Raw genomic sequence first — 15,347 nt, forward strand, 5'->3', positions numbered from 1 at the left:
TAATATGGTCACTGCTCAGGCTCTTCTTCTCCAAGCTCAAGAAGTCCAGCTCCCTCAGTCTGTCCTCTTAAGGAATCATCTTGGTGGCCCTGCACTGGACTCTTTTAAGGAGTTCTCTGTCCTTCTTGAACTGAGGGGCCCAGAACTGGACACAACATTCCAGGTGCGGTCTCAGCAGGGTAGAGGAGAGCGGGAGAAGGACATCTCTTGACCTACGAACCACACTCCTTCAAATACATCCCAGAATGCCCTGGACCCTCTTAGCCATGAGGGCACACTGCTGGCTCATGGTCAGCCTGCTGTCCACCAGGAACCCCAGATCCCTCTCCCCTACGCTGCTTTCCAACTGGTCAGTCCCCAACCTCTAGTGCTATCTGGGGTCGTTCTTCCCCAGATGCAAGACCCTACACTTGCCCTTATAAAACCTCATTAAACTTCTCCCTGTCCAGCTCTCCAGTTTGTCTAAGTCTTCCTGAATGGCAGTACAGCTGTCTGGGGTGTCAGCCACCCCTCCCCCTTTTCTGTTCTCAGCAAAGTTGCTGACTGGACACTCTATTCCCTCATCCAGCTCATCAATAAATATAGTGAATAGTACGGGTCTGACCAATCAGAGACAAGCAAAGAATTCATCGAACAGATAAGGAGGAGGGGGGTACTGGAACTTGTCAAAGCAGTAATTTTATTTCCACAGAGCACATAGTCTTTGAGTGTGTATTTTACTTCAAACACGGTGTTAGACTCAAACTTGCGTCCCAATTGATGTTTCTTCTTTATCAGTGAGGCAGAGCTGTTCAAGCGAGGCATTGTTTATGGGAGGTCACTGCTATGGCACTTCAAGCCATCCTGTTAGCAAGCCTTCCTTAACCCTTTACAAGCGTCTTAATGCAATATTTCAGCAATGTTGAGACATAAATCCACTAGTACAGGCATTCATTGAGGGACACGGTACGTCACACTACCCCGTGGCTCAACATTGCCATCTTACAGATGGTACTCCGTGATGGATAGAGGATAGAGATAAAGTAAGGAGGAAGGAAAAGTGTGTGCACAATAGCTCAAGAGCTACAAGCAAAACATTCAAACAATTAACAATTTTCAAATTGCATTTGCAATAGTCAATAAGAACTCAACATTAGATAGAGATTAATTAACAATTTGAATTTGTCCAATTGCAAAAATCCAAATCACATCATATTACTGTCCCTTGTAGTTCAGGGGCTGGAGGAAAACAAAACAATGATACTTTACATGAACATTTACAAGATGAATATTTGTGAGGATCACAAGAACATATGAAGCAAAAGTTAAGAATGCATCATAAATTGGTACCATCAAATGAATACATTCCCTTGCTGCTCTCCAGGTTTCTTGCTCTTGTAAGGCCTTTTGCAAAGCCCGTACAAATTTTCCCCACGACTTAAGGTTTTTCCCTGTACCTGAAGACAACATCTCCTCGGCCAGAGCTTTAGTGCACTTATCCCACACTGCAGGGTGGAGAATATCCACCGGCTGCTCAGTAACCCCAATATGTAAAAGCCTCGCAACTGCAAGAGTAAAATCTTTAGGCTTACAACCAATACCCCATTGCTTATGTAATTGTAATACAACCTTCACAAGGGCTTCCATGCTCCTTGTTGGTCCAGGAGCGTCCTCCCCACCAGGCTGGTCCTGCCTCTCCAGCCACCGTTCCCTGAATGCCGGCGAGTCTCCTGGGTTTCGGCACCAATTTTTGCCTTTCAAGGTGTGACGACCTGGTTCAGGAACGGCACGGCAACCACCCCCAGGCCGCTTGGGCCATCAGCACACAGACACCAATGTGGTGGACGGCAAATGGCGTTTATTAGTGAGTGGCACAGCGTTATATAGCCTAGATTTACGATGTCGCTTCTGTCTGCTTGCATCATTAGATAACTACTATTGGTTACCTGAGGAGGAGGTCCTACTTTTCCATACAGCCCAACATCTTCTGACCACCAGGCCTTAACTACCTCCAGGTGCATCAGGAGGAACGTGGCCAGCAGTTCAAAGGAGGGGATCCTCCCCCCCTACTCTGCCCTGGTCAGGCCCCACTTGGAGTATTGTGTCCAGTTCTGGGCTTCCTGGGATAAAAAAGACAGGGATCTCCTGGAGAGAGTCCGGAGGAGGCTACAAAGATGAGTAAGGGCCTGGAGCATCTCCCCTATGAGGAAAGGCTGGGTGAGCTGGGGCTGTTCAGCCTGGACAAAAGAAGACTAAGGGGGGATCTTATTAATGTTTAGAGATATCTTAAGTATGGGATGCAGGGGGAAATGGCCAGCCCCTTTTCAGTGTCTGTGAATGGGGCAATGGCTGCAAGTTGGAGCTCAGGGAGTTCCGTACCAACATGTGGAAGAACTTCTTCCTGGCGAGGGCGACAGAGCCCTGGGACAGGCTGCCCTGGCGGGGTGTGGAGTCTCCTTCTCTGGAGATATTCCAGACCTGTCTGGATGCTGACCTTTGCAATATGAGCTGGGGAGCTGCCTTGGCAGGGGGGTTGGACGAGACGATCTCTCATGGTCCCTTCCAACCCCTACAATTCTATGATAGGCTAGGCAGGAAGAGTGGGGGAGTTTCCCTCTATGTTACAAAGTGGATAGACTGTGAGGAGCTCCCTCTGAGAAGTGGTCGGGAACATGTTGAGAGTCTGTGGGTCAGAATTAGGAATAGGACTATTAAAGAACAGCTGGTGATAGGGGTCTATTACAGGCCAGCTGATCAAAGAGAGACTACTGATGAGGCTTTCCTCCTTCAGCTGCAGGAGGCATCGCGGTCGCAGGCACTCATCCTGATGGGGGACTTGAACCATCCGAATATCTGCTGGGAATACCACACAGTGAGCTGCAAGAGACCCAGGAGACTCCTGGAGTCTGTAGAACTTGAGGTGATTGCTGAGCTGCTCTCTATCATCTTTGACAGGTCTTGGAGAACAGGAGAGACACCTGAAGACTGGAGGATAGCCAATGTCAGTTTGGTCTTCAAGGAGGGCAAGAAAGAGGATCCAAGTAAGTACAGGCCGGTCAGTCTCATCTCTGTCCCTGGAAAGGTGATGAAACAGCTAGTTCTGGATGTCAACTCCAGGCAACCGGAACACATTCTATGACCATGGCTGAAAATCACCACTTAGCAGTGGATCTGCACACCAGCACTTGTGATTGTTCTCTAGATTTCCCTTCCCCTTGGACCATTCAGACACCTCCCAACCATCCAGCTGCTGAGTTTCAGGGAGTTAAACCCTTGCCTTTCTGGCAGCTATCTGACTCATTCTGTCTTTAGGCAGCTCTTGAGTTGCAGTGATTTAAGAGTTATTAGTTTCCACATGGCATCCTTGAGCTCCTGGTTCCTCATGCTGTAGATGAGCGGGTTCACAGCTGGTGGAACCACCATGTAAAGAAATACCTCTACCAGGTTAAGAGGTCTGTGGAGACTGGAGTGGGGCCAACGGCTCCAAGTTGGAGCAAAGGATGTTCCACACCAAAATGCAGAAGAAATTTTCAAAGTAAAAGTGACAGAACCTTGGGACAGTCAGAGAGGGTTGTAGATTCTCATTCTCTGGGGTTATTCAAGACCCACCTGGATGCCGACCTGTCCAACCAGTCCAAGGACCCTGCTTTTGAAGGGGAGCTTGGACTTGATCTCTGGATGTTCCTTCCAACTCCAAGAATTTTGTGAATCTGTGAATCTGTAAATAGGGAGGAGATTGAGAAGGGCTTCAGGTAGGCAAACATGTCAGTGCTGACAAAGGAGTCTACTCACATGTAAGGAAGGCAGGTGGAAAAGGCTTTGTGCCATCCCTACTCCAAGGGGATCTTCAGCACAGCCCTGAAGATCTGCACATAGGACACCACAATGAACACAAAACCCCCAAAAGCCAAACAAGCTCTGGCCACAATTTCCCTGAGCGTGGCCCATCAGCAATAGAGCTTGAGGATCTGGGGGATTTCACAGAACTGGTCAGCAGCATTGCCCTGGCAGAGGGGGAGTGAAATATTTTTGCTGTGACACTATATTTAATAAGAAATTAAAAATTATCTATTGCTTTTGGCTGTCAGAGAAAGAAGTGAGAATCTATAAGGAACTTTGCAGACAATAGGATCACTGATGGAGGGGGAGAAGGTCCTCCCAGCCCCACAGCAGAGATACCCTTGCAGGCCATGCAAAAGACCATGGTGAATGAGGCTGTTCCCCCTCAGCCCATGCTGGATGATGTGGAACAGCGATTCTATAAGCAGCCTGTAGATGTCACCATGCTCGGGTAAGTGCTGACTCCTGAAGGAGGCTGTGACCTCATAGGAAGCCTGTGCTGGAGCAGGTTTGCTGGCAGGACTGTGGAGGACCCAGGCTGGAGCAGTCTGTTGCTGAAGGATGGCACCCCATTAAAGTGACCCACCCTGGAGCAGTTGGTGATGATCTGAAGCCATGTGGGAAGGACTCGTGGGATCAGCAGCTCCCAGGCAGAAGGTGGCTATTTGTGCCACCAGAACTGAGGCAAGAGGAATCCCAGCTCCTATGGGTTTGTGGCAGCCATAGGTCACAGCTGCTTCTCCTTCCAGCCCCAGGGATGCAAAGATAAGGGGTCTGGAGTGACTCTCAGAGGGAGAAAGAGTCCCCCTCCTGTCACTACATGGGGGTCCTCTCTCATGGGGAGACAAGGAAAGTTGATTCTCCTGCCCAGCTCTGGTTTGATCAGGAGAAACGAGTCTGCTGGATTGAAGGATTTCTCCTCAGCCAAGGGAGGGAAAGGCAGTAAAGACTTAATGTCTTTCCAAGTAGTTTCCTTGAAGCTCCAGGGACACCTCACAGGAGACTATGGGGGATGGAGTATGTGACGTATTTGCCTGCTCATCTGCTATGAGCTGGGCTGGGCTCACTGAAGTCCAGGTACACCACATCCACAGCCTTCCCCTCATCCACTGAGCAGGTTACCTTGTCATAGAAGGGGATCAGGTTGATCAAACATGCTCTGCCTTTCCTAAACCCATGCTGACTGTGACTTATCACACCAGTGCACTGCATGTGTTGCATTATGTGTCTGAAGATGATTTGTTCCATCACCTTCCCCAGCACTGAGGTCAGGCTGACAGGCCTGTAGTTCCCTAGGTCCTCCTCCTGGCACTTCTTCTAGATGGGTGTCACATGTGGCAACTTCCAGCCAGGTGGAATCACCCCTGTCAGCCAAGGGAAAGTGGCTTGTCAAGAACTTCCACTATCTCCCTCAGTACCCTCAGAATCAGATCAAAGCAGCTGAGCAGGTCACTTACCAATTCCCCTGGGATTATGGGGGCTTCTTTCTGCTTCCTGTCCCCACCTTTCCACTCAGGGGTCTGGTTGTTAGGAGTCAACTGTTGTCACTACTAAAGACTGAGGCAAAAATCAGTGTTAAGTTCATCAGCTTTGGGTCACTGGGCTTTCCTGGACAATGGAATGGTCCAAAAATTGCCTGACATCTTTTTCCGGCATCCACCTTCAAAAGTAAAGGTGGGAGATCCTCCCTGGTTCTCCTTTTGTCACTAACATATTTATAAAACTAGTACCAAAGGACAGGGAGAATCATCCACCTTTACTGTAGGTTGCAAACAAAAGTTAAGAGGGCTGAATAAGGTTCCTTGCCTGCAACCTTCCATGGAAGGCCACTAGCCAAGCCAGTAACGTTGAAGCTCAGGGTTTTCGTAGCCAAGAGAACAGTCCTATCAGTGCCTGACATCATTTTGTGGTTCTACCAGCGTCCACCTTCAAAAATGCTAACCATCCATCATTAGCTCCCAAACAAAGGGTACGAGGGTGGAGTCGTGCTCCTGGCCTGAAACCTCCCCAGGCAGCCAACTAGCAGCCTCAGTAACTGTGAGGCTCAGGGCACGCCTGGCATAGGGAATGGGTGTAACATCACCTGATGTCATTTTCCAGCTCTACCAGTGTCAAACTGCTAAACCTCCAGCAATAGCTCCCAAATGGGAGATGTGAGGATTACAAGATGTTCCTTGACTGAAAAATCCAGAGGCAGCCCCTTAGAAGCCCCAGTAAGCTTGGGGTTCAAGGCTTTCGAACCCAAGGTAACTGTCCTAAAATTGCCTGATGTCATTTTGCGGCTCCACCAGCATCCACCTTTGAAACAGCAAAAACACCCATCAATAGCTCCCCAAAAAAAGGTGCAAGAGAGGAAAGACGATACTGTTTTTAAACCTTCCTACATAGATTACCAGCAGCCTCAGTAACCTTTGGGGTCTGAGCTTTCCTAGCTAGAAAATGATCCTAACAGTTCCTGATGTCATTTTCAGGCTCTACCAGCATCCACCTGTGAAGTTGCTAAAGGCACAGTAGTAACTCCCAAACAAAAGGTGTGAGGACAGAAAGAAGTTCCTGGCCTGAAATCTCCCTTGGTAGCCAAATAACCACCTTGAAGCTCAGGGCATTTCCTAGGCACAGGAATGGTCCTTACATTGCATGACGTCATTTTCCGGCTACCAGCATTCACCTTGCAAAATGCTAAATGTCCAGCCATAGATCCTCAAAAAACTTTGAAGGGCTGAAACATCTTCCAGGTCTGAAACCTGCTGAGGTAGCCCACTGGCAGCCGCAGTAGCCTTGTGGATCAGGGCTTTCAATGCAAAGGGAAATGTCCTAACTGCCTGAAAACAGTTTCCGGCTCTACCAGCTTCCAACTTCAAAACTGCTAAAAGTCCAGTAACAGATCCCAAGCAAAAAGAGGGAGGGTGGAAAGATGTTCCTGGTCTGTAAACTCCCCAGGTGACGCACTAGCAGCACCAGTAATTTTGAGATCAGGGAGTTCCTTGCCAAGGCAACGGTGCTAATAGTGCCTGACATCATTTTTGGGGTCTACCACTGTCCATCTTTGAAAATGCTAAACATCCAGCAATAGCTCCCAAACAGAAGGAGCAAGAGCTGAAAATGTTTCCTGGCATGAAAACTCCCCAGGCAGCTTTCAAGCAGCCCCAGCAACCTTGGGTCTCAGGGCTTTCCTAGTTAAAGGAATGGTCCAAGCAGTGCCTGACAGCATTTTTGGGCTCTATCAGCCTCAATCTTCAAACCTGATAATCCTCCAGCAATGGCTCCCAACGAAAAGCCAAGCAAGCGGTGTGACAAGACATTCCTGGCCTGAAGCCTCCCCAGGAATACTGAAAGCAGCCTCAGTAACCTTGGGATCAGGCCTTTCCCAACAAAGGGAATGGTCCTAACATTGCATGACATTATTTTGTGGCTCTACCAGCGTCCACCTTCGAACATGATAAATGTACAGCAGTAGCCCCCAATATAATGTGCAAGGGCCTAATGACCTTCTTTGCCTGAAAACTCCCCAGGTAGCCCACTAGAAGCCCCAGTAACTTTTGGGCTCAGGGCTTTCATAGACAATGGAATGGTCCAAAAATTACCTGACATCTTTTTCTGGCTTTGCCAGCATCCACCTTCAAAAGTGCTGAACATCCAGCTATAGCTCCCAGACAAAAGGTCTGAGAAGTGAAAGATTTTAATGTTCTGAAACCTGCCCAGGTATCCCACTAGCAGCTCCAGTAATCTTGGGGCTCAAGGCTTTCCTTAGTTATGGAATGATCCTAACATTGCCTGATGTCACTTCTGGGCTCTACCAGCATACACTTTCATACTGCTAAATGAACAGCAATAGATCCTTAACAAAAGCTTTGAGGGATAAAAGACACTCCTGGCCTGAAGCCGCCCCAGGTACTTCACTAGGAGCACCAGTAAGCTTGGAGCTCAAGGCTTTCCTAGCCATAAAAATGCTCCTAACAGTGCCTGATGTCATTTTCAGCCTCTAACTTCATCCACCTTCAAACATGCTGAATGTCCAGTCTAGAGTGCCAGGTTCTTTAGCACCTATTACTGTCATTTTGTTGGAGGCACCACGAGTTGGAGAGCCATCTCCAAGCACAAATGGACCATTAAAAAGATGGAGCTGCCCTTCAAACAGACCTTGACAAACTCTGGAATTTGATGATATTCACCCCCAGCATGCCCCTAAAATATCCCCACATGCCCTCCAAGCACCTACGAATGCTCCTCCACCCCTTAAGCCCTACCCCAGACCACGCATAACCTTCCTAGAACACTTGGTGGCCCCTCATTGCCCCCAACTTCCCTTTTTCACCTCCAAATGTCCCCAAATACCCCAGAAACACCCTACACCCCTTCCATGGTCCCTGCCAGCACCCATGGGTGCTCCCCTTCCACAGTCCCCCTAATAGCCCTAGCCAGCCCTGGTGGTGCCCCAGCCCCTCACCAGATCCCTTCAAACCCACCTTCCATCTAAAATCCCCCTCCTATACAGCCTGAGTGCCTCCTGCACACACCCAGCACCAATGGATTAAGGGAGTTCCCTCGCTGGCCTCCTGCATTTTGCAACACCTTTCCTCACATCATCTGTGCTCACAGGCACAGACAGATTTCTCTGACAACAAACAGCAGTTCAACATGACGCAGTTTAATAACCATGAAATCTCTCTCCTAGATTGCTGCTACGGCCAAGCAGCGTGTGCAGGGGGTCAGCTTTCAGAGGAGATTCTCTCCCAGAACAGATTTAGTCAGGTACATAGAAAGGTCACTTAGCAACACACTGATTATCTGACAGAGCAGTTGATTAGACATCTGAAAGATGGGACAGTTTCCAGCTCTCTGAAGCTGAAAGAAGAAGTTAGAGAGGTGAGTGGCATCTGAATGACCAAAGAGCAAGCAGAGATGGAATCCAGTGAGGATCCATCCATCCATTCTCCTGAAAAGATGGTCTTAGGCATGGCCACATGAGGAAATACCTGAAAGATGATGGAGATGAAAGAGTCAGGCTGGTGGTAATGCCGGTACAGGGAAAGGTGAGTATTTCTTCTGCTTCCATGGGTATGAATCCTAGAAATTCCCATTCTGTCACGGTGGGAAAGCATTGCCATTCCAGACAAGTAGTTCAGTGATTCAGCAGATGATTTGTAATTTATTTTTGTAGATGTAAGAAAATAACAAAAGGAAAGAATGAAAATTTGATGCCATTTGCAGGCAGTCATGGTGCAAAGAGAGCACAGCTCATCATGATGCTGTGTCTGGGTCACAGAAGACAAGAGAATACAGTATCAGGAATGATCTGAACAGGGACAATGTTACTACAGCTACAAGAAAAAAGGCCTAAAATTAAAACACTACTAAACATAGACTGGTCATAACGTGAGTTCCATTGCCACCGGGATGTAGAAGAAGATGAGCAGTTTGTTTGAGCTTAGATATATGCTGTCCTCAGTTTCCACATGGCATCCTTGAGCTCCTGGTTCCTCATGCTGTAGATGAGGGGGTTCAGTGCTGGTGGAACCACTGAGTACAGAAACGACACTACCAGGTCCAGAACTAGGGAGGAGATGGAGGGGGGCTTCAGGTAAGCAAACACACCAGTGATGATAAAAAGGGAGACCACGGCCAGGTGAGGGAGGCAGGTGGAAAAGGCTTTGTGTCGTCCCTGCTGAGAGGGGATCCTCAGCACAGCCCTGAAGATCTGCACATAGGACACCACGATGAACACAAAACACCCAATATCCAAAGAGAGACTAACCACAACGACTCCAATTTCCCTGAGGTAGGCATCTGAGCAGGAGAGCTTGAGGATCTGGGGGATTTCACAGAAGAACTGGTCAACAGCATTGCCATGGCAGAGGGGCAGGGAAAATGTACAGGCCGTGTGCAGCACAGCATGGAGAAACCCACTGCCCCAGGCAGCTGCTGCCATGTGGACACAAGCTCTGCTGCCCAGGAGGGTCCCGTAGTGCAGGGGGTGGCAGATGGCAACGTAGCGGTCATAGGCCATGACAGTGAGAAGACAAAATTCTGTGACAATCAAAAATAAAAAGAATTGAGCCACACATCCTGTGTAGGAAATGGCCCTGGTGTCCCACAAGGAATTGGCCAGGGATTTGGGGATTGTGGTGGAGATGCAGCCAAGGTAAGTAACAGAGAGGTTGAGGAGGAAGAAGTACATGGGGGTGTGGAGGTGGTGGTCACAGGCTATGGTGATGATGATGAGGCCATTGCCCAGGAGAGCAGCCAGGTAGATGCCCAGGAAGAGGCAGAAGTGCAGGAGCTGCAGCTCCCGTGTGTCTGCAAAGGGCAGGAGGAGGAACTGGCTGATGGAGCTGCTGTTGGACATCTCCTGCTGTCAACTGTAGAGACCTGTCCAAGGAGGAAAAGGAAATGACAAGTTAGGGAACTCTTCTGTGGGGGAAACCTCTTCCAATTCACATAGTTACTACCGAGGGCAGAGCAGAGCTTTGGAGCTTTGGTTTTCTCCTGACTGTACATGAGGAATGTCTCTTCTGTCAGAACTCCCTGTCATTGCTGCGGCAGTGCCAGTGAAACCTTCCCCTGAGTGCAGATTGGTAGAGCTTCTCTGTCCATCAGACCTGGTCTCAGCTGCCCTGTGCTTTATTCTCTGTGATCACACCCTGGGGTTCCCTGTAGAACATCAGTGTTGACACTACGGGGGATATCAGAGAGGTACCAAATCCCCACTTCCATGGCATTTCTTGCAGCAGCTACTTCCCCCTCCCTGGCAATGTCTCTGCTGCCTGGAGCTGTTGCTGGAGCTGCTTCTCTCTGCCCATGTCACCTCCTGCTCTGTGCTCACAGATCTCATTCAACCTGCCCTGTGCTCAGCTCTGCTCTGCAGACCCCTCCTGGTATCAGGGCACTGCCCCAGGGAACCTCTGTGTGTGCAGGGCTCAGGAGATGCTCTGACAAGTCCTAATGACCAATGAGTTTGCACTTCCTTCTGCAAAGTTATCAAGAAAATTTCATCTCCCAATTCCCACCCAGTGCACAGGAGCAGAAAATTCAAATCAAAGTCTCTTTACCTGGAGTGGAAAATGCATCCTTGGTGTTCTTGAAAAGTGTCTGGGAAGTTGCCAGGGATCCGCTGGAGCTGGGACCAAACCTGTCCTGCACAGCACACTTTGACAACAGAAGGACCCTACACTGTCCTTCCATGGGTCACACTTTCCACCCAAAGCTTCTTTCTGCACCAAAGCAGATGGAAGCCCACTAGGCAGGCTGAGTGCTCACCCTGGTATGATCAGAGTCCCTACGCCATCACATAGCCCTGGTGTCACAGGGAAAGCCCTGGGCACCCCTGGGTGCACACGCTTCTTCACACCTCTGCAGCCATGCCCAGGAGAAGACAGCTGTCCTGACATGTCCCTCTCATGGGGCAGAAGGGCATCCCTTCCAGGCAGCACATTTTGCTCCTAGAGAGAACCTGTCCTCCTGACAGACCCCACACACTGCCCCATGTCCCAGCTTTAGGAGATCCCTCCAGGAACAGAACCTGCATTGCCCTGCACCCACAGACATACCAGGGAGAGGCTGTGGAGATTTCTCCTCCAGTGAGCTCTCAGCATCCATCAGCTCTCTCAGCCTCACAGGTCTCCCCTCGCTGCCTCCAGGCAGTGTCCCCAGCCCTGTGGGCTTGGCAGAGGAGCTGCTCCTGGCCAGAGCTGTCTCTTGTCAGAGCTGCTGGGTTGCAGTGAGCTCCCTCCATCCCAGGAGCCCAGCCCAGCTCACAGCAGAGGAGCAGGTGAATATGTCACATACTCCATTCCCCAGAGTGTCCAGTGAGGTGTCCCTGGAGCTCCAAGTAACTACCTTGGAAAGACACTAAGTCTTTACTGCCTTTCCCTCCCTTGGCTGGGGATAAATCCTTCTGTCCAGCAGAGTCCTTTCTCCTGATCAAACCAGAGCTGGGCACAAGAATCACCTTTCCTTTTCTTCCCATGAGACAGGAACCACTGGCCAGGGACAGGGAAGTGACTTTGTCCCCCTGTGAGAGTCACTCCAGACCCCTCAGCCTTGCTTTGCAGCCCTGCGGCTGGAAGGGGACTCAGATCTGACCTATGACTGCCAAAAATCCATTGCAGCTGAGATTCCTCTTGCCCCAGTTTCTGTGCCACAAAAATCAAAACATTCTGCCATGGAGCTGCTCTTCCCAGCTCCCATGGGAATTACTTGGGGCAGAGGCAAGTTTCCAAGATCCCCTTCTCCATGAGAGTGGACTTGATCTGATGGAAACTGTGTGTCACCCCCATTCACCTGTACCCATAACTGAAGACCAGGAATGACTCTTTGGGAGCCCATGCCAGAGGCTTCTGCTCCTCATGCACACCTGGGAGTTTGAGAGACAAATCAAGATTGTAGTTTTCCTTGTTATAAATCTCTCCTCACTCCTGTCTTTTACTTTGGAAAACACTTTTCAATACCCAGAGGCAGCAGATGTCCAACAGCAGCTCCATCAGCCAGTTCCTCCTCCTGCCCTTTGCAGACACACGGGAGCTGCAGCTCCTGCACTTCTGGCTCTTCCTGGGCATCTACCTGGCTGCTCTCCTGGGCAAGAGTGTCATGATCATTTCTGTAGCCTATGACCATTGACTCCACATGCTCATGTACATCTTCATTTCAACCTCTTTTTGAAGGGAGTTGACCCAGGTGCTCACCAAAGCTGCTCTATCGCTCCCCTTCCTCTGCTGCATAAGGGAAAGAAGATGTAACAAAAGGTCAGGATAAGGACAGGGAGAGATCATGCAGAGGTCACTCTCCTGAGTTACTCTCAATAAACCCATCTAATTCGTTACCCAATCAAAGAGAGCAGAGGAATGGGAAAGAAAAACAAATTAAAACACCCCCCACCATCCCTCCCTGTTTTTCCCAGGGTCCCCTTCACTCTCTAATTCTCTCCTTCCTCTAACTGAGCAGCACAGGAGGATGGGGAATGGGGGTTGGGGTCAGTTCATCACACATTGTCTCGGCCGCTCCTTCCCCCTCATGGGAGGACTCCTCACAGTCTCCCCGTGCTCCAGCATTGGGTCCCACCCACAGGAGACAGTCCTGCATGAACCCCTCCAACGTGAGTCCTTCCCACATGGCTTCAGATCATCACCAGCTGCTCCAGGGTGGGACACCTGAATTGGCTGCTGTCCTTCAGCACCAGACTGCTCCAGCCTGGGTCCTCCACAGCCCCTTCAGCAAACCTGCTCCAGCACAGGCTTCCTATGAGGTCACAGACTCCATCAGGTGTCTGCACCTGCCTGAGCACTGTGATGTCTACAGGCTGCATGTAGAATCACTGTTCCACATCATCCAGCATGGGCTGAGGGGGAACAGCCTCATTCACCATGGGCTTCTGCATGGGCTGCAAGGGAATCTCTACTGTGGGGCTTGGAGGACCTTCTCCCCCTACATCAGTGATCTTCTTGTCTGCAAAGTTCCCTATAGATTCTCTCTCCTTTCACTGACAGCAAAAAGCAACAGATAATTTTTAATTCCTTATTAAATATATTGTCATAGCAAATATATTTTAACTCCCCCTCTGCCAAGGGAATGCTGCTGACCAGTTCTTCTGTGAAATCCCCCAGATCCTCAAGCTCTCTTGCTCACAGGCCTCACTCAGGGAAATTGTGGTCAGAGCTTGTTTTGCTTTTGGGTGTTTTGTGTTCATTGTGGTGTCCTATGTGCAGATCTTCAGGGCTGTGCTGAGGATCCCCTTGGAGCAGGGACGGCACAAAGCCTTTTTCACCTGCCTTCCTTACATGTGAGTTGACTCCTTCTTTCTCAGCATTGACATGTTTGCCTACCTGAAGCCCCTCTCAATCTCCTCCCTATTTACAGATTCACAGATTCACAAAATTCTTGGATTTTTGGGTTCTTGGACGGGTCGGACAGGTCAGCATCCAGATGGGTCTTGAATATCTCCAGAGAAAGAGACTCTAAAACCCTCTCTGACTGTCCCAAGGCTCTGTCACCTTTACTTTGAAAATATCTACTGCATTTTGGTGTGGAACATCCTTTGCTCCAACTTGGAGCCATTGCCTCTTGTCCAGTCTCCAGAGACCACTTAACCTGGTAGAGGTATCGCTTTACTTGGTGGTTCCACAAGCAGTGAACCCCCTCATCTACAGCATGAGGAACCAGGAGCTCAAGGATGCCATGTGGAAACTGATGACTGGATGTTTCTAAGCAGCAACCAACTGATCATCTTCTTCATTGTATTGCTGGCCCTGTTGATTCAATGAAATGTAATCATGCTGAATAGATTGATGGAGATGCAGCTTAAGAGAAAATTAATACAACTTTAATATCAGAAATTTCATGTTTTTTAGGAATAGATTTCTTTTGGATTTTAGTAGATGTGGTTTTGCCCCAGCTGAGAGCTGAGCACCACAGAGTCGCTTGTTCTTTAAAAGAGAGAGTGGGTGGAGAAATTAAGAGGGGGGAGGGAGAGGGAAGGGAAAGGGAAAAAAGCAAAATAAAAGGAAACAAAACCCAACGGATTGGGTCAGGATAGTTTACTAGATTAACAGAAAGAGAGATATAACAGTGATAACAGGACTTTGTAGCAAAATACACGAAACTGGTGATACACAATGGAGTTTCTCACTGAACTACACATCTCAGGCCGAGCTATCCCGAAAACTGGACCATCCCCCAAAAACTGCACATCCTGGAGCTGCCTTTTCTTCCTCCCACCAGCCCCCCTTTTATGCTGAGTATGATGTAATTGGCATGGAATAGCCCCTTTGGCCAGTTCGGGTCACCTGTCCTGGCTGTGTCCCCTTCCTTCTCCTTAGTAGGGAAATAGGAACAACTGAAAAGTCCTTCACTGCTTGGCAACAACCAGAAACATCAGGGTGTTATCAGCACTGGTCTCCTCCCAAATCCAAAACATGGCATTCCATGTCCTATTAGGAAAGAAATTAACTCCTTACCAGCTGTAACCAAGACACTGACATAATTAGCCTGTCAAAGGGGCTGGTTGGGGAGGGGTGGTCATGGCATGGTGCAGCACTGTTATTGTTGGGTTTGTAAGGTACTCTCTGTGCTATCACTGGGTGTGAGTGCATTTGGTCCGGTTATTGTTCCCCTTTTATGGTGCTTTTGACCCTAAACTGTCCTTATCCCAACCCACAGAGGCTCTGTCTTTTTCTCCTCCGGGAGTGAGTGAGCAGCATGTGGTGCTCAGCCATTGTTTGGGGCTGAACCACCACAGTTTCCAAGCCACAAGCAGTGAGCTTCTCTAAGAGAAAGTTCTGGAAAACTGTGTCCAAGGCCTTGCTAAAGTCAAGGTAGACAACATGCAGAGCCCTTCCCTTGTCCAAGAAGCAGGTCACCCTGTCATAGAGGGAGATTCAGTGGGTCAAACAGGACCTGCCCTTATGAACCCAAGCTGACTGGGCCCGAACACTTGGGGGTTCTTCATGAACTGGATAATGCTACTCAGGTTGATCTGCTCCATCAGCTTCTCTGGAACTGAAGTCAAACCATCAGGCCTCTAATGTCCCTGATCA

The 15,347-nt window shown here is 49.3% G+C and overlaps 1 protein-coding gene across 1 annotated transcript; it reads right to left on the minus strand.

Annotated features, from left to right (window-relative positions):
* Window positions 1-9,247: 9,247 nt before the first annotated feature.
* LOC311203038 (olfactory receptor 14A16-like) lies at window positions 9,248-10,165 on the minus strand (the record flags this gene model as incomplete). The annotated part of the gene is made up of 1 exon (XM_084277675.1): window positions 9,248-10,165. The coding sequence occupies one exon, from the start codon at window positions 10,163-10,165 to the stop codon at window positions 9,248-9,250; it is 918 nt and encodes a 305-aa protein (XP_084133801.1).
* Between the last annotated feature and the right edge of the window lie 5,182 nt (window positions 10,166-15,347).

This window comes from Gallinula chloropus (genome assembly GCF_964237585.1).
Source record: "Gallinula chloropus genome assembly, chromosome: 35".
Lineage (NCBI taxonomy): Eukaryota > Metazoa > Chordata > Aves > Gruiformes > Rallidae > Gallinula > Gallinula chloropus.